Source organism: Haliotis asinina, chromosome 7, assembly GCF_037392515.1.
Source record: "Haliotis asinina isolate JCU_RB_2024 chromosome 7, JCU_Hal_asi_v2, whole genome shotgun sequence".
Lineage (NCBI taxonomy): Eukaryota > Metazoa > Mollusca > Gastropoda > Lepetellida > Haliotidae > Haliotis > Haliotis asinina.
The window spans coordinates 12,008,226-12,024,843 of NC_090286.1; the positions used below are offsets into that span (position 1 = coordinate 12,008,226).

Sequence of the window (16,618 nt, forward strand, 5' to 3'; positions counted from 1 at the left end):
CTCTCTACCCCTCTGTCCCTCCTTCTCTACCCCCACTCTCTCTTTTCCTCTTTCTCTCAACCTTCTCTCTCTCTACCCTCTCTCCGATCTCCTTTCTCTTTCACTCACCATCCCTTTACCTGTGCTCAATCTTTATCTCTCTCCCCCCTCTTAGTCTTAACCCCTCTCTCTCCCTTTCTATCCCTCTGTATCTCTGCTTTTCTACTCCCCTCCCTCTCTCTCTACCTGCTCCTAGTCTAAGCTTAGTCTATGAATATACGTATAGTTTTTGATAAAACACAATTAAATTTGAATAATATTGAGGAAACTGTAGACCTGTATCATATAGAACTTTGGGGGAAATAGCTTGGTGGAAGGAAAATAAATGTGCTTCAGGGATTATATCTCTCAATATAAATAAAAAAATATACATACAAACACTCCCGCGCACACGTACTTTCAATGATAGTCGTTTGTCAGTATACATTATTCTTGTCTTACATGTGTGTGTGACGATAGTGCCGTTGAGATGGTACTGAAGGAGAGGTGCCGAGAGATTGGTCTTTATATGGCAGTGTGAGGGCTACAAACACATCGATTGATGTGTACTTTACAACGTTAATGCGAGGCAAGCCTCAGTTACAATTTACGTTTACTACACTGGCTCGTAGTTCTTTGATGATTATAGATTTTGTGAACATGCATCCCTCGTTCATCATGAAATATGGTTCCACTGGCCGTTCTTGGGTTGGATGTGCTTAATGAGTATCGATAATAAAGAAAGCTTTTGATCGCCCACTTGCAGCAATCTGTATTGTTCAATCAAAATGCCACGTCATTAGTTTTTATGAGACTTGTGGATGACGCTCATTTTGCTGAAGGTGCTTGTGTGCTCAACAGGCGGCTGGTCGGGGCTGATCAATATTAGCACGGAGATGGAGAACCTACATACTGGTCTCTCCTCGCCTAGCTGGACCCTACCAAGCGCGCACACTTATACCAGTGAATCCGCAAATAGTCTCCTCGCTTGGAGCGAGCCTCTCGTTGTGCTGCGCAAACAAACCGTGTTGTATTCTGGTCGTCGCCTAATGTATCAGTAGAGACGGGAGCATCCTCGGGGAATCATCTGCCCTTCGGACCTTCATCTCCACCTGGACACATCTTCGTCATCAACGTGAACATTCACTAAGATAGTGCAGATGTAGACCGAGCCGATTCTGACAAGCAATCGAGAGTGTGGCACCTGACTCACGCGCGCCGCTATTGACCTAGCCCATAGATTATCATAAATATTGCACATTGCTATGGTAACCAGGGGCTGAGGCAGCTTGTCAGTGGGCAATGTCATAATGGACGAGACTCGACAACCCGCCATGGAGAACCCAGCACGGCCACAGCCGTTGAAAAGGTAGGTGACGGGGTGTTCGGGGTGGATTGGAGGGTATGCGGATTCCGCTGGGATGTGAGGAATCTGCGAGAGTAGGGTGATTTGATGAGCCCAGCCCGTCACTACGGAGCCATCCCAGCGCGTCTCACTGCCAGCTCAAACCGGCAGTGTTGGAGAGCGAGCGTGTTTACCACCCCGGTTCTTCCCGTACATTTGTGTATGTTGTATATAGTATTTGTTGAGATGACAGTGATGATAAGGGAAACCCACCACACCCTTCTGGGCCTGCCGGACCCGTCAGGTGTGGCGGACATCCTCCTCATCAATTTCGTCCCATACGCATGTCGGCCACATTCGCCCAGCCACCCGCGGTTAGCTCCCCTTTATCACACGGCTCGCCACAAAATACCCCGCCCTGTATATGGGGTGTTTTCTCATATTCTGACAGTATTTCGTTACAAGAAGGTATTGTTTTGTTCAGTAAACAATTATATTTGCTTCATATTTAAAGGATGTGGTAATTTCGAAGCATCCACCCATTGATAACTGTGTAGCCATTTCCTGTGCCGCAGAATTGCTTTCATCAGGTCAGTGCTATCTCCCTGACACACATCCATGCCAGACCAGGATCACAGCACTACATTCCTATCAAACACGATAATATAACACAACTCAAACCAACGTAACGTAACACATCGTCAAAAGAAACCATTTCAAAGCAATCCGCCCCAACACTGAGCCTGAGGAATGTGGACAATACCATGTAACCAAGTGCAAGGAATACCTCACACCTACATCTGACTAGACAGACCTCTACCGCCCTGATGGAACCATTCTACTTCACAGTCCGCTAGACACACTGAGGGTGACGCCTTATCTAGATCATCATTATATCCGCCACCTTGGGGAATTTCGGTTAGAATTCGATACAAGGAACCTCTATTCGCAAGCGGGGATTAAAAGGATCGAATGGTCAGGCTCGATGACTTAAGTGAGTGAGTTTAATTTTACGCCACTTTTAGCAATATTCCAGTAATATCGTGGCAGGGGGCACTACAAAGGGGCTTCACTGATTGCACCCATATGAGGAATCGAATCCGGATCTTCGGCATGACGGGAGAACGCGTTAACCACTAAGCTACCCCGCCCTCTTGATGACTAGAAATATTAGCTGTCAATACACTATGTATCGTTGTTCATACTATCAATCACAAGGTTGTCTTGTCTGGACTCGGTTATTTACAGACTGATGTTTATTAGCGTCGCTGTTGAACAGCAAAATGCTATCTTTAGATGGAATACAGCGCTTATAGCTGGGCGTGTGTAACCAGGCGGACTGCATAGACGCTTTTAGAGATTACATGTCGTGTGTGCTATTGCTGGTCACGTACAGGCGTCAGTTAGAACGCTGAATAGAACACTGTGTACAATACGTCGGTATGTAGTGATCACACAGGTACAAATCAAGACCACATTGCGTGATGTACAAGTGAGTACATAATGATCAGCCTCAAAAATCTTTTAGCACATGGAAACTAAAAATTTCACGGTAACAGTATTTCTTGACAGTAGTAACAGAACTACAGGCAGTATTTCATTACTACACGAAATTAAATATACTTACTTAATCCCTAGAATGCGACAACACATGTATATGCAATACATTATAACAGTGAATACAGTATACCACGAATACATATACTCTAAAGTGAGTGAGTTTGGTTTTACGCTGCTTTTAGCAATATTCCAGCGATATCACGGCGGGGGACACCAGAAAATGGGTCTTACACATTGTACCCATGTGGGGAATCGAACCCGGGTCTATAAAACTATGAAACAAAGCAGTGTATACAATACTAGTTGTCAGTCTACACCATCCTCAAACGAAAACAATACGCGCAAAACAAACAAAAAAGACACACCCCAAAACAAACAAACAAACGAACAAACAAAAACCCCAATACTAGTTGTCAGTCTACACCATTCTCAAACGAAAAAATACCCGCAAAACAAACACACAAAAAAAACACCCAAAACAAAAGAAAAGCTGAACAAAACAATGCAACCCCAAAAGAATAACGAAAGTACACCCTAATATGACTAAAACTAGTAGAATAGGAAAAAAAAAACATCACAAGAAAAACAATAAAATAGCACTCAAAAACACACCGATTCATTAAAACACACGTGTTACACATACCACACAAAGAAGCCACAGAACAAAATAAGATCTAGTGCAATACCTAGGCAATCCGATAGCAAACGGTACACTGCGTCTTTTAAGTACAACATGGTATCCGCATTAATACAGGGCTTGATATCGTCAACTGTGAAATCCTTCGTGGTGCCGAATAAACAAAGAAAAACCATAACAACGACATGAAAGACAGCGCATGCTGAAAGTGAGAATGTAGCCATATTTTTTGTTATAAATGTTTGATGCACCTCCGATACGTTTCAATAACAGGCGTCTTGAAGCATATTGATCTTCGAAGTAAGTAACGGCATAAATGTAAAACTTAAGAAAAATGGTCAATTACTGATGCTACGTGCAACCAGCCATGTGTCGAGCTGAGAGACAGGTGTATTATTGATGTAACCTGACCGTAATAAGCGATGCATTAGATGCAGGGTTCAAAGACAGGTGCACTATTGATGAAACGTGTGACCAATGATAGTTGCTGATAATATGTGGAGTTGACAGACAGGTGCACTATTGGTGTTAACCTATTGCGTATCGGATGAAGAGTGACAGGCAAGTGCTGTAATTGTTAAACTGGCTTTTATCGGGGAAAAAGATGACAGACAGGTGCACTTATTGGTGGTAATCTGGCATTTATCAAGAGTAAAGATGACAGACAGGTGCACTACTGGTGTTAAACTGGCATCTATTAACAGTAAAGATGACAGACAAGTACACTAATTGTATCAAACTGGAGTTTAGTAAGAGTAGAGATGAAAGAAGGTGCACTAACTGTGTTAAACTGGCTTTTAGAGAAAAAAAGATGACAGACAGGTGCACTTATTGGTGTTAATCTGGCGTTTATCAAACGTAAAGATGACAGACAGGTGCACTACTGGTGTTAAACTGGCATCTATTAACAGTAGAGATGACAGACAAGTACACTAATTGTATTAAACTGGAGTTTAGTAAGAGTAGAGATGAAAGAAGGTGCACTAACTGTGTTAAACTGGCTTTTAGAGAAAAAAAGATGACAGACAGGTGCACTTATTGGTGTTTATCTGGCGTTTATTAAACGTAAAGATGACAGACAGGTGCACTATCGGTGTTGAAATGTCATCTATTAACAGTAAAGATGACAGACAGGTACACTAACTGTATTAAACTGGAGTTGATAGAGATGAAAGAAGGTGCACTAGCATTTAGTAACAGCATAGCACTATTGATTAACCAGTGATGAAGTCGATACGCAATTCCATAAATTCTAAAATATTTATGCTTTTTTCAATAAATACTTTAAGTTTACATTTTGTTCCAATGCAGGCTAGACAGCAAGGAGAACCCGTTTCTACCCGGTGGGAATCTCAGCAAGGAAACTGACGACCTTTTGAAGCGCGCAACCATCATCCGAGACCAGTTTCTACTGGACGACGAGGCTAGGCTTCGCGCCGAACAGACTGCAGCAAAGGTGGATGACACACCGGTACAAGAAGAGCACACGACGCCGGTACATACAAGTCCTGTGGCCAAACCCAAGGAGAACGGTCAGTCGGGCGAGCCAGCCTCCCCTGGCTCAGTGCATGTAGATGTGAACAAGGACACCCAAGCCTCACCAGGCTCGCCACAAACTCGCAATGCCGTGCAAAAAGATAAGAAAAAGGGTAATAAATGCTGTACCGTGATGTAGCGCCCGCATTCATCCATGTATCGTGATGGTAGTCTATATAAGCCGCCTGGACTGCACCGACAGACGAACGGACGAAGATATGGGGGGCCCGAGCTTCCATTTCTATCCTATGGACCTCCGCTATTTTGTGCTCGGCTTAACTGACTCTGTGGTCGGGGGATCGCCACTCGCAACCACGTCTGTAGAAAAAGACCGACTGAACATTTCTAACACGGCCTGACCACGGTGGGTCAACGTGGTCGAGCCTCATGCATGTTTTTATCTCATGTGCATCTGTCATTTGTGTGTTACCTTACTCGGGACGCGCGTTGTTTTGTTATCTTCTTGTGTACTGACTATCGCAGGCGTGTGTGTCCGTGAGAAGTCAGGACTCGCAATTGTCTGTACACCCTGGATGACTCATTGTAGGCTCGAACCCGAAGAGGATGGAGATGTCTGGTCCAGGAATTTGGTAACATCTTGTAGAGACGCCCGATGTGTAGATCTGAAAACCAGATATGTAGGTACATATAAACAGATGGAATCCAGGTGCGTAGGTCAAGACAGCCAGGTGTGATTCAGGTGTAGGTCAAGACATTCAGGTGTGATCCAGATTTGTAGGCAACTGGGGCGTGTTGTGTACAGAACGCGGCCGTTCACTGGCAGACACACATGGCCTGAGAAATCCTGATCATTATATTTACATAATAATTTATTATTTAACAGCGCCATGTAAGAAGTGCATTTTAGTGCAAACGTTGTTAATGACACTTGCAGAAAATAAGAACTGTCGTGATATGAGAGTACAATGTGACTTGTTGAGGACCATTCAAAACCATCATGCCTCTCCCGGTGTGGCAGTCACGTGATCACGAATACAATCAGAAAAAGGTTTTGAACAGGTGACACCTGTCGTGTACCTGTGCCGGGTACTAGCCACTGGTCACTGAAGGACATAATATTGAGGCTTTTTATGTATTATCTTCAAAGGGTTGGGTTTGAAGAGGGTTTGGGTGGGTACGCTTCTAGACCTGAAAAAATGCTTTTACGATTTGTTTTGTATTATTTATTTTTAGAATTAAAACAGCAATTAAGTCATCTTCAGATTTATTTGCATAAAGAGTTTGACTGATATATTGTTTCTGTTTTCAATGTATGTCAAAATGAGTGTGGGACCTGCATGCTGGGGTGGTCAGCATGAGTATACGAGCTGTACACTGGGGTTGTCAACACGTCTATAGGACCTGTACTCTGGGCTGGTCAACACGTCTATAGGACCTGTACTCAGGGCTGGTCAACACGTCTATAGGATCTGCACGCTGGGGTGGTCAGCTCGTCTATAGGACCTGCACACTGGGGAGGTCAACACGTCTATAGGGCCTGTACACTGGGGTTGTTAACACATCTATAGGACCTGCACACTGGGGTGGTCAACACGTCTATAGGACCTGCACACTGGGGAGGTCAACACGTGTATAGGGCTAGTACACTGGGGTTGTCAACACATCTATAGGACCTGCACACTGGGGTGGTCAACACGTCTATAGGACCTGCACACTGGGGAGGTCAACACATCTATAGGACGTGCACATTAGATGGGTCTGCATGAGTATACGACCTGCACACTGGGGTGGTCAACACGTCTATAGGACCTGCACACAGGGGTGGTCAACAGGAGTATAAGACCTGTACACTGGGGTGGTCAACAGGAGTATACGACCTGAAGGCTGGGTTGGCCAACACAAGTATAGGACCTGTACACTGGACAGGTCAGCAGGAATGTAGGACCTGAAGACTGGTTTCGTCAACACAGGTATAAGACCTGTACATTGGACAGGTCAACAGGAGTGTATGACCTGCACACTGGGGTGGTCAACACGAGCATAAGACCCGTGGTTTGGTGTGGTCAACATGAGTATAGGACCTGTACACCGGGGTGGTCAACACGTCTATAGGACCTGTACTCTGGGCTGGTCAACACGTCTATAGGACCTGCACACTAGGGGGGTCAACATGAGTATACGACCTGCACACTGGGGAGGTCAACATGTCTATAGGGCCTGTACTCTGGGCTGGTCAACACGTCTATAGGACCTGCACGCTGGGTTGGTCAACACGTCTATAGGACCTTTACTCTGGTCTGGTCAACACATCTATAGGACCTGCACGCTTTGGTGGTCAACACATCTATAGGATCTGCACACTGGGGTGGTCACCACGTCTATAGGACCTGCACACTAGGGAGGTCAACATGAGTATACGACCTGCACACTGGGGTGGTCAACATGTCTATAAGACGAGTACACTGGGGAGGTCAACACGTCTATAGGACCTGTACACTGGGGTGGTCAACACGTCTAAAGGACCTGCACACTAGGGGGGTCAACATGAGTATACGACCTGCACACTGGGGTGGTCAACACGTCTATAGGGCTAGTACACTGGGGTGGTCAACACGTCTATAGGACCTGTACACTGGGGTGGTCAACACGTCTATAGGGCTAGTACACTGGGGTGGTAAACACGTCTATAGGACCTGTACACTGGGGTGGTCAACACGTCTATAGGACCTGCACACTAGGGGGGTCAACATGAGTATACGACCTGCATACTGGGGTGGTCAACACGTCTATAGGACCTGCACACTGGGGTGGTCAACACGTCTATAGGACCTGCACACTAGGTGGTCAACACGTCTATAGGACCTGCACACTGGGGTTGTCAACACGGGTATAGGACCTGCACAATGGGGTGGTTAACACGTCTATAGGACCTGTACACTGGGGTGAGCAACATGACTATAGGACCTGCACATTTGGCTGGGCAACACGAGTATAGGATCTGTACACTGGGGTGATGAATGCGAATATAGGGTGTCAACACGAGTATGTGACCTGTACACTCTGGTTGTCAACGGTAGTATACGGCCTGTACACTGGGATGGTCAACAGGGTTTTAAGATCTGTTGAAAAATTGGTCGATAAGAACAGAGGGTATGAGATACCAAGCTCAGAAACACTACACACATAGCGTGGTTGGGAAACGTGAACATAAGTTAAAACCTCATGGTGAACATGCTAACGGGGTTTTACACACTACATAATTTATCGCATGTGATCGTTGTGTTTAGCCAACGAGTCAAGCGACTGTTCGGTTCCAGTCAGACAAGAAAACAGCGATTACCCAGATCATTGAGGTCTGAGATAAGATCTCCAACCACAAACGGTTAGATTTCCCCGTGCAAGATGTGCCCTGCCACCTACTCCATACACTGCGCGTATGTAAAGCAAGGGTAGGGTTCGCAAGAACTACCAACAGGGAGTTTGCCTGACATTCGTGAATTATGTACATAGGCTCATTTCTCTCCGGCTGAAACCTTTTCTTGCGTCTCTAACGATGTACATAGGTGAGTTGTGTTTGCAAACCCATGAATTGACGATTTGGTTTGAGAAACACTGCGCAGAAACGTTAGAAGTTTGAAACAGGAGGGGGTGGTAGGTAATGGTGCGCTGGCATATTGTCAAAGCCAGTGACCCAGTAAAACCCTTTAGAATTCCAGGTAAAAAATTGTTACTCAGAAACCTTTTAAGAGTCTTTTAAGGTGAATAAATGAACTGCATCAAGGGGAGGTAAGGTAGGCCTGTGGTTCGATCGTCACGCTGTGGAACTGGGTTCAATTCCGGACATTTTAACTGTATGATGAATAAAGACCATTTCTGGTGCCTTGTGATTACTGGAATATTGCTAAAAGCCTAAAATGGCATTCACATGGCAAACTAGTTTGAGAGCGTGTACATTCCAACAACTCGCCACCAACACCAATTTCAGAGTTGTCAAACTGTTGTCAAGAAATAAGATCGGTCTTTATTCTCACCAACTTTCCATCAACTGTTGGTGTTGTCACACTCGAGTTTGACGTCTGAAGTGTTGTCAAAATCGTGTTGTTCAGAAACAGCCGATCGCAATCAACGAAATAGAGACATTACGCTCACGTTAGACGAAAGATTGACAGCGTGTGTTTGACGTGTGAAAGCGCGAGTTTGACAACTTCTAAAATTTTAGTAAAACTTTAGTTTGTCGTGTGAAGGCCGCTTAAGGCGCTCATAGTATCGCTATTGGGCAGAACTCATGATATCGATCACTGTATTGCTCCTTTACAGACTGACGTCATAGAGATTGACGTCACACAGACTGACGTCACACAGACTAGATATTATATTAGCTAGTAGCACAAAGGAAAATATAATTAAAATGGAAAATATAACACATACAGGCCTACCATACAAGCGGTGAACAAATCATCAAAACTGAACTCATATACACCTACACAGAACAAAAATCAGCAGAATAGGAAAATAAACTTCCGAAACTGCAACAATACCCTCTAAAACCGAAACAAACGGTCTGTATCGGAAAACCAATCGTTTGAAATCGGAACAAAACTCACGTATCAACCAGAACAAGCGTACAAAACGGCAGTCATAGCATCCAAAAACGGCAACCATAGCATCCCGAATTGGCATATTGTCATAGATGGCGGCGTGGGGAGATGAACAGGATTTGGTCAATAATGTTTTACGTCACCGTGAGTCTAATCTTGAAAATTTGATATCGGGATGTAGCGCATCAACCCCCTGTTGTATTAACCTTCAAACCTATGCTCATTCTTCTCGGTGTCAAACTTGCGATTCTGCACAATTTGGCCCCTCGTTCATGTATTTCCAGTATTGTGTAACGTTTCATGCATGTAAGCTTATTTGACATGCGATATTAATCTGACACTGTACTCGATTTCAGCGCTGCATACCACCAACGTATAAGTTAACTAGTGAGTGTAGTTTTACGCCGCTTTAGCACTATTCCAGGAATGTCACCGCGAGAACACCAGAAATGGGCTTCACACATTGTACCCATGTGGGGAATCAAACCCGGGGCTTCAGCGTGACGAGAAAACGCGTTAACCACGAGGCTACCCCCACCGTCCCAGTAAACTAGCATCGTATTCAAGAGCTATATGGAAAACATTGCATTTCCGTTCATATGCTATTACTAGCAACTGTCATCATTGTTTGTCCTTTCCGGGGAATGAGATTCTTTTCAGTTAATAATCGAGACATGTGAATCTATGACATTTGAAATTTACGTGAACTTTGTTTTTGTGTTACGCGTCTGGATTGTGGTCCTTGAGTTTCATCATAAGCTCGGCAGCATCGAGAGTGAGTGAGTGAGTTAAGTTTTACGCCGCATTTAGCAATATTCCAGCAATATCACGGCGGGGGACACCAGAAAATGGGCTTCACACATTGTACCCATGTGGGGAATCGAACCCGGGTCTTCGGCGTGACGAGCGAACGCCTTAACCACTACACTACCCCAGCATCGAGAAGGTTTATCGATCTTACTGAGTCTACAGTAGAAAACGGAGGCATATTAGGACCATAATCTAAACCAACCTTTATCACATATAGATGGAACTGTCATCCACGCAGTAGGTACTTTCATCGTAGGTGATGCTTACGTCCACGCAGATGATGCTTTACCACTGGAAGATGATTAAACTTCAAAGTGTTTTCATTTGTTTTCATAATAATGTAGTAAAAACAACTTCAGCTTTGTTGATCAGTCTATACCCATACCACCAATCAATCTATCAATTCCGCATACTGGTGGTGCAGCAGAGGTCATGAACCAGTCACTAGTTCTGGAATATCATCCGGGTACTCACGGGTGAAAAAACAATAACAAAAGCAACAACCAGTCCATGGAAATTGCTCTGGATCAGTGCCCTATTTGAAAGCCATATGCATACATTTGTATGAATTATGAATTTCACAAGACAATATCAAGGCCTGTGGAACAACGCGTATGATCATGTTGTCATATATGGAGATATAAGCATCGATATAATCTACTAGTACCTACATATACGTACCTTATACGTACCTTGTACTTGGATAATGAAAATACCTTAGGCTATGGCACCAATACGTTTCCATAGAAATGTATGGGTAGAGGCATTAGAACTGATCCCACTTGTGGTAAAACGAACATTTTACTCAAATTCCTATTCTTTTACGTAATAGCAGTATAATCTCTATACACTCGAGACCATATTCTAGCTAGTCTGGTTTGGTAGCTATAGCTGAGAAAGACATCTGGCTCGCTATTCTCGAAACGTTCGTAGCCCTACGAACTTCTTAAGCCCATACTTAACACATTGGCTACGATCAAAGTTAAGAATTCTTAGGGCTACGAACGTTTCGAGAATAAGGGCCCTGGTTTCCAAACCATCTTGACAGACTTCCGACATCAACATGCAAAACCCCGATTTCACGTCCCAAATCGTTCGGAGGACTACGTGATTTGTCATCCTGTGATAAACTACCAGTATACAGTTACGAATGCACGCAACACTACGAACGCTTTGTGGATCAAGACCTTGATTCTATAGGATATCTGGGTTTCTTTTGAGGATACTTTGATTTTCGGAGCTTAAAATGTTTTTGTCCAGAAGACGAAGGAAATACATGAATAAAGAAACCATCGACCCACCCACCCACCGACCGCCGGACCGCCGGACCGACGGACTATCCAACCAACTAATAAAACGAACAAATGCAAGTACAGCGTATAAGATACAAATTTCCACCTTCATTGCCCGGGGGCTGTGAAGAGAAGACCAGTTTCTCTCAGATTGTTTTGGTTAATTGTTTATTGTTTAACTCGCACTTAGCAATATTAGCGCTATGGGGCGGCGGTATGTAAATAAGCGAATCTGGTCCAGACAATACAGTGACCAACAGCATGAACATGTAGGCATGTGGCCTACGATGACATGTGTCAATCACGTCAGCGGGTCTGACCACCCGTACCCGTTGGTCGCCTCTTACCACAAGCATGGGTTACTGTAGACCAGTCCAAACTCGGATCTGTCACGGGCTGAATATGTATGGAGTGAAAACACGCCGGATACAGGGACACATCGACCCACGCAACTGGGATACGATGACCTGTGTGAACGAGTGAGTGACCATGGTTTTACGCCGCTTTTAGCAACATTCCAGTAATATAACGACGTGGGACACCAGAAATAGGCGTCACACATCGTACTCATGTGGGGACTCGAACCCGGGTCTTCGGCATGACGAGCGAACCCTTTAACCACGATGCTACCCCACCGGCCCATGTATCAACTAGGTTAGCGAGCCTGCTCACCCGATACGGCACACAGGGGTGGCTGAACGCTTATTCTAACCCGGATATTCAGGTGGAAGCACAGATTCTGAATCGATATACTCTCTCAAAAAAGAAACGCACAGGTGAATTGTAAATTTTGAACGTATTTTAATCCAAGTCAAACCGAAAATTCTTGTTTTGACCGCGAATTATATTGAATGCAGCTTTAAACGAGTCTCCAAACCATCACTTGATAAAAAACTGTAACCCAAAACACCTCATTTTCCCAAATGCATGGACGTTTCACGTGAAGAAATGGAACCCAACGAGTGATGCACGTGCAAACTGGTGAAACTGTGTTCTAAGGTGAGGTGTATAAAGGCATGACAGAATCGTATTTCTAGCCGCATTTTTTGAGGTGACACGGAGACTGTCGAAATGCCAAGATGGGAGCTGAAGATCGAAATATTGCAATTGGCCGTCTACAGGCTGGAGAATCAGTCACGTCCGTTGCACGTCACTTCCATGTTCACCATATTTCACGTCTTTGGAGTCGTTACCAACAGCTCGGATCTACCCGGGACCGTCCGCGAAGTGGTAGGCCATGGGTTACCACTGCGACACAGGATCGTCATATTAGTTGTTCTGTCTGCACAAAAGAACTGTGGCAGCAACCGACATTGCAAGAATTGCCCCAAGACTATGCTTTTCCACAGACTATAAGAAATCGCGAACGACAGAGTAGTCTTCGTGCAAGAAGAGCTTACGTTGGATGTGTACTACGACATCACCGCCTTGCTCGTTTTCGTTGGTGCAGGTATGTTCAAAGATGGCATCGGAGACACTGGCAAGGAATTTGGTTTAGTGACGAGTTTCATGCTGCAACGTCATGACGGTAGAACCAGAGTGTACCGACGTCGGAATGGGCGTTACGCCCTTAACTTTGTCGCACAGGTTGACAGATTTGAAAGAGGGAGTGTGATGATGTGGGAGAAAATTTCTTACAACCAAAGAACTGACTTGGTGCATGTAGAGGGGAATCTAACTGCTATGCGTTACAAAGATGAAATTCTGCAACGTCACCTTCTTCAAGTTTTCGACCCACAGAGACAGATTTTCCTGGACAACGCCCGACCCCCATACCGCACGAATCACAATTAACGTCTTCACCAACCAGAACATTATAGTGCGTCCCTGGCCCTCTAAATTTCCAGATTTACCCAATCGAACACCTACGACGGGTCCGATGACGTCATCCACGACCTCAGACGCTTCTAAGACAAGTATTGCAGGACGATAGACATAGAATACCCAGGCCTCGGATCCGAACACCTATTCTAAGTTCACGAGATGTCAAGCAGTGCTCCAAGCAAACGGAGGACACAGCCGATACTGAAAAAGCCGTTAAAGCCGGTGTTCACAGCAACGTTGACGTTGTGGTGACATAAACTGACATGAATTTTTGCGCAGCTTCCCAATAACCCTCAACATGTAAAGTTTGATATTTGTGTGCTTTTATTCACTTTGTTGTTGTCATTCAAACCACAGATTATTTGTATCTAAATTTACTTCCATTTCTTTTTTGAGAGAGTGTACATACAAATACAGCCCACGCAAGATTGTGAAAATGGGCAATCTCTGAAATGAGGAGACACTCGGTGTCCTTTCTGTCTATTGCATTGTCTTTTGTATTAAGAAAACTTAATAACGTTTTTCTTCAGTAAAACACACAAAGAGAAGAACAAACTTGGTTCTTAGAATATTGCCAGTTAACCAGTTCGGTGGCACTAAATTTCATTTATATCTTAACAAGGCTATGTTATTTACAGCGCTTTTGTTCATCTGAACGCACATTACGATCCTCAAACGGGGCTAACAAAGGAACAAAGGACAGAATAATATTAATCAGTATTGATTCGAAAGTTCGATTTCCGAGTCAGCTCCGGATCTAGTAGTAAAGCCAAATGAAAAACAAATGGTGGTTACGTAGCTAGATATTTTCTTCTTCGTCCAATATAACCCGCGAGATTGACGAACTAGGACTTTGTCAGTTCCTTACATAAACACAGTTAACATGTTCCGACTTGGTTCGGAGTATGGGTTGACGCGTATATAATTAGCAATATTCCAGCAACATATTAATGGGGATACCTGAAATGGGCCTCACACATTGTACTTATGTGGGGAATCGAACCTGGGTCTTCGGTGTGACGAGCTAACGCTAACGCCACTACAGTACTGTTTTATTTTTCATATCTGTATGTACAATTTATGTAATTGACATGTGAAAGTGTGAAATATCTGTTAAACTAGGTTCAGCCTAGGTACAGTTTCCAGAGAGATAGGAAACGTAATGTATGGACTTTGCTGATGAGAGATTAGAGCAGAAATGAGCACTGCGGATATTTTAATAGTTCAAAGAGTCTTATTTGGGATAGACCATGGATTTATGCAAATTAGTGTGCAATGATATTGCATTACAAAGAGCACTTTTGAAATGGCCATTTTGAAATTATACGTTGCTTCATAATAAACGATAGCTGTCGTGAAAATAACAACTTGAAACTATTTAGAATGTAGCTACCATGGAGTCGCGTTGTCACTAGCGAAAAGAAAAAGGTATGAGGGGTCGTTTCAAAAGCAAACAAGGACGGGTGAAGCAGGCGATGGTTGGGATTTGGTTGGGGGGAATAGAGACATCAACTAGGGTATGATACTCTAACAGAGGAATTAAAGTAGAGAAGTACATGTACACTACATGTTCTAACATACCAGTATATTACAATATCCAGTTCTGTTGACCTTCGGATGGTCACGCCACCTATATATTTTGAAACACGTAATACGATGATATTCTATGAGTATCAGATATCATACTCTTTTAGATATCTTAATATAAACTCCATTAAAGACAGACGATTAAGATGTTAATCAGTAGATGAGACATATTAAACACACATGAAAATGCACAAAATGTCTTTGAGATGACCCCTTATGCCAGTTGGCAGAGCATGCATTTCACGCCAGGTGAGTCGACTTCCCGTCGTCATACCTTGCTGAGCGACCTGATTGCCATCTATAGTCTGATCTACTGTTTTCAACAGCTATTCTTAATTTTTCTGAGGTTTGCTCAATTTTCCAAGTAAACATGCTTTCCCGCATACCTTTTCCACTGAATGCCCAATAGGCCAATGTGAGTTATTCCGACATATTCTATTTGCAGTGGTGAAAATTTGAAGGAGACGGGGTAACAGCCTAAAAACATTTTTTTTCATTTCAGACAGTACTTTTGACTACCCCACCGCCCATGGTTGGGGTAGAGGCGTGGAACATGTTAAACTTCATGCAGTGTAATGTAGCCGGGTGTCTCCCTGTAACTTCATTAGAGCACTGTATGCTGGGACCTATTGATGTAGTACGCATTGAGTACAGAAACAGCAGACTGACAGACACATAGAAAAAACCCTTCAATTTTCCAACTACATAAATACATCATTTGTTCAAATCGAGTGTCATTCAAATGTCTTTTAAATGAACTCTGACTTTGTCAAAACATTTCATCACTTTAATGGGCCTCCCTGTAATAAGCAGTCTCTATAGCCCGTGTTTGTCGATAGACGCTACTAACAGGTCCGACAGGTCATCAAACAAACAAACAAACAAACACAGAAACAAACATGGGAAGTGTGTTAGGTGATCTGGAGCCGCTCCTGGCAGTACACAATTACGGCTTGACAGGTTGATGTACCTACAATGAAAGGTTTCATTGATGCAAGCTGTTGTTTTGGAGAGTCCATGTACATGGGCGCCGACAATGAAATTAACCGGAATTCTGCATTCCAGGCAACAGCCACGCGGATCGAGGTATTCCTCCATAAAACAAACCCACCGACCAGCAGGATCAAGGCCCAGCTAGCCATTGGAGCTCGCTAATTGGTTTTGTTTCAACTGTCTCTCCTTCGGGTCTTTCGTAAGGTCTTATGTTAACAAGCGGGTGGTGATAAATATTTTACGAGTGTTTTGTTTAATATGTGATCTGGTGCGCCACCAATCGGCTCGTCCTAAGTCCATACCTTAATCAGGTAGTAGAGTTGTGACATTGTAGCTTGACTGTACAAGAGCGGGTGGGCGAGTTCAGTTAAACGCCTCCTTTAGCAAGTCTAAAAAAATATCACAGCTCAAGACACCAGACATGGGCAATGTGATATTCTTCGTTTCCACGTGCACT

The 16,618-nt window shown here is 43.9% G+C and overlaps 1 protein-coding gene across 1 annotated transcript; it reads left to right on the forward strand.

Annotated features, from left to right (window-relative positions):
* Positions 1–874: 874 nt before the first annotated feature.
* Positions 875–6,346, forward strand: LOC137291455 (uncharacterized). The gene is made up of 2 exons (XM_067822804.1): positions 875–1,387; positions 4,872–6,346. Exons 1-2 carry the CDS (start codon positions 1,329–1,331, stop codon positions 5,233–5,235), a joined length of 423 nt encoding a protein of 140 aa, XP_067678905.1. The 5' UTR covers positions 875–1,328; the 3' UTR covers positions 5,236–6,346.
* The last annotated feature ends 10,272 nt before the right edge of the window (positions 6,347–16,618 follow it).

Coding starts and splice junctions, on each gene's coding strand:
- LOC137291455 (XM_067822804.1), top strand. CDS start 1,329: ATGGACGAGACTCGACAACCCGCCATGGAGAACCCAGCACGGCCACAG. Junction 1,388..4,871: donor CGGCCACAGCCGTTGAAAAG/GTAGGTGACGGG, acceptor GTTCCAATGCAG/GCTAGACAGCAAGGAGAACC.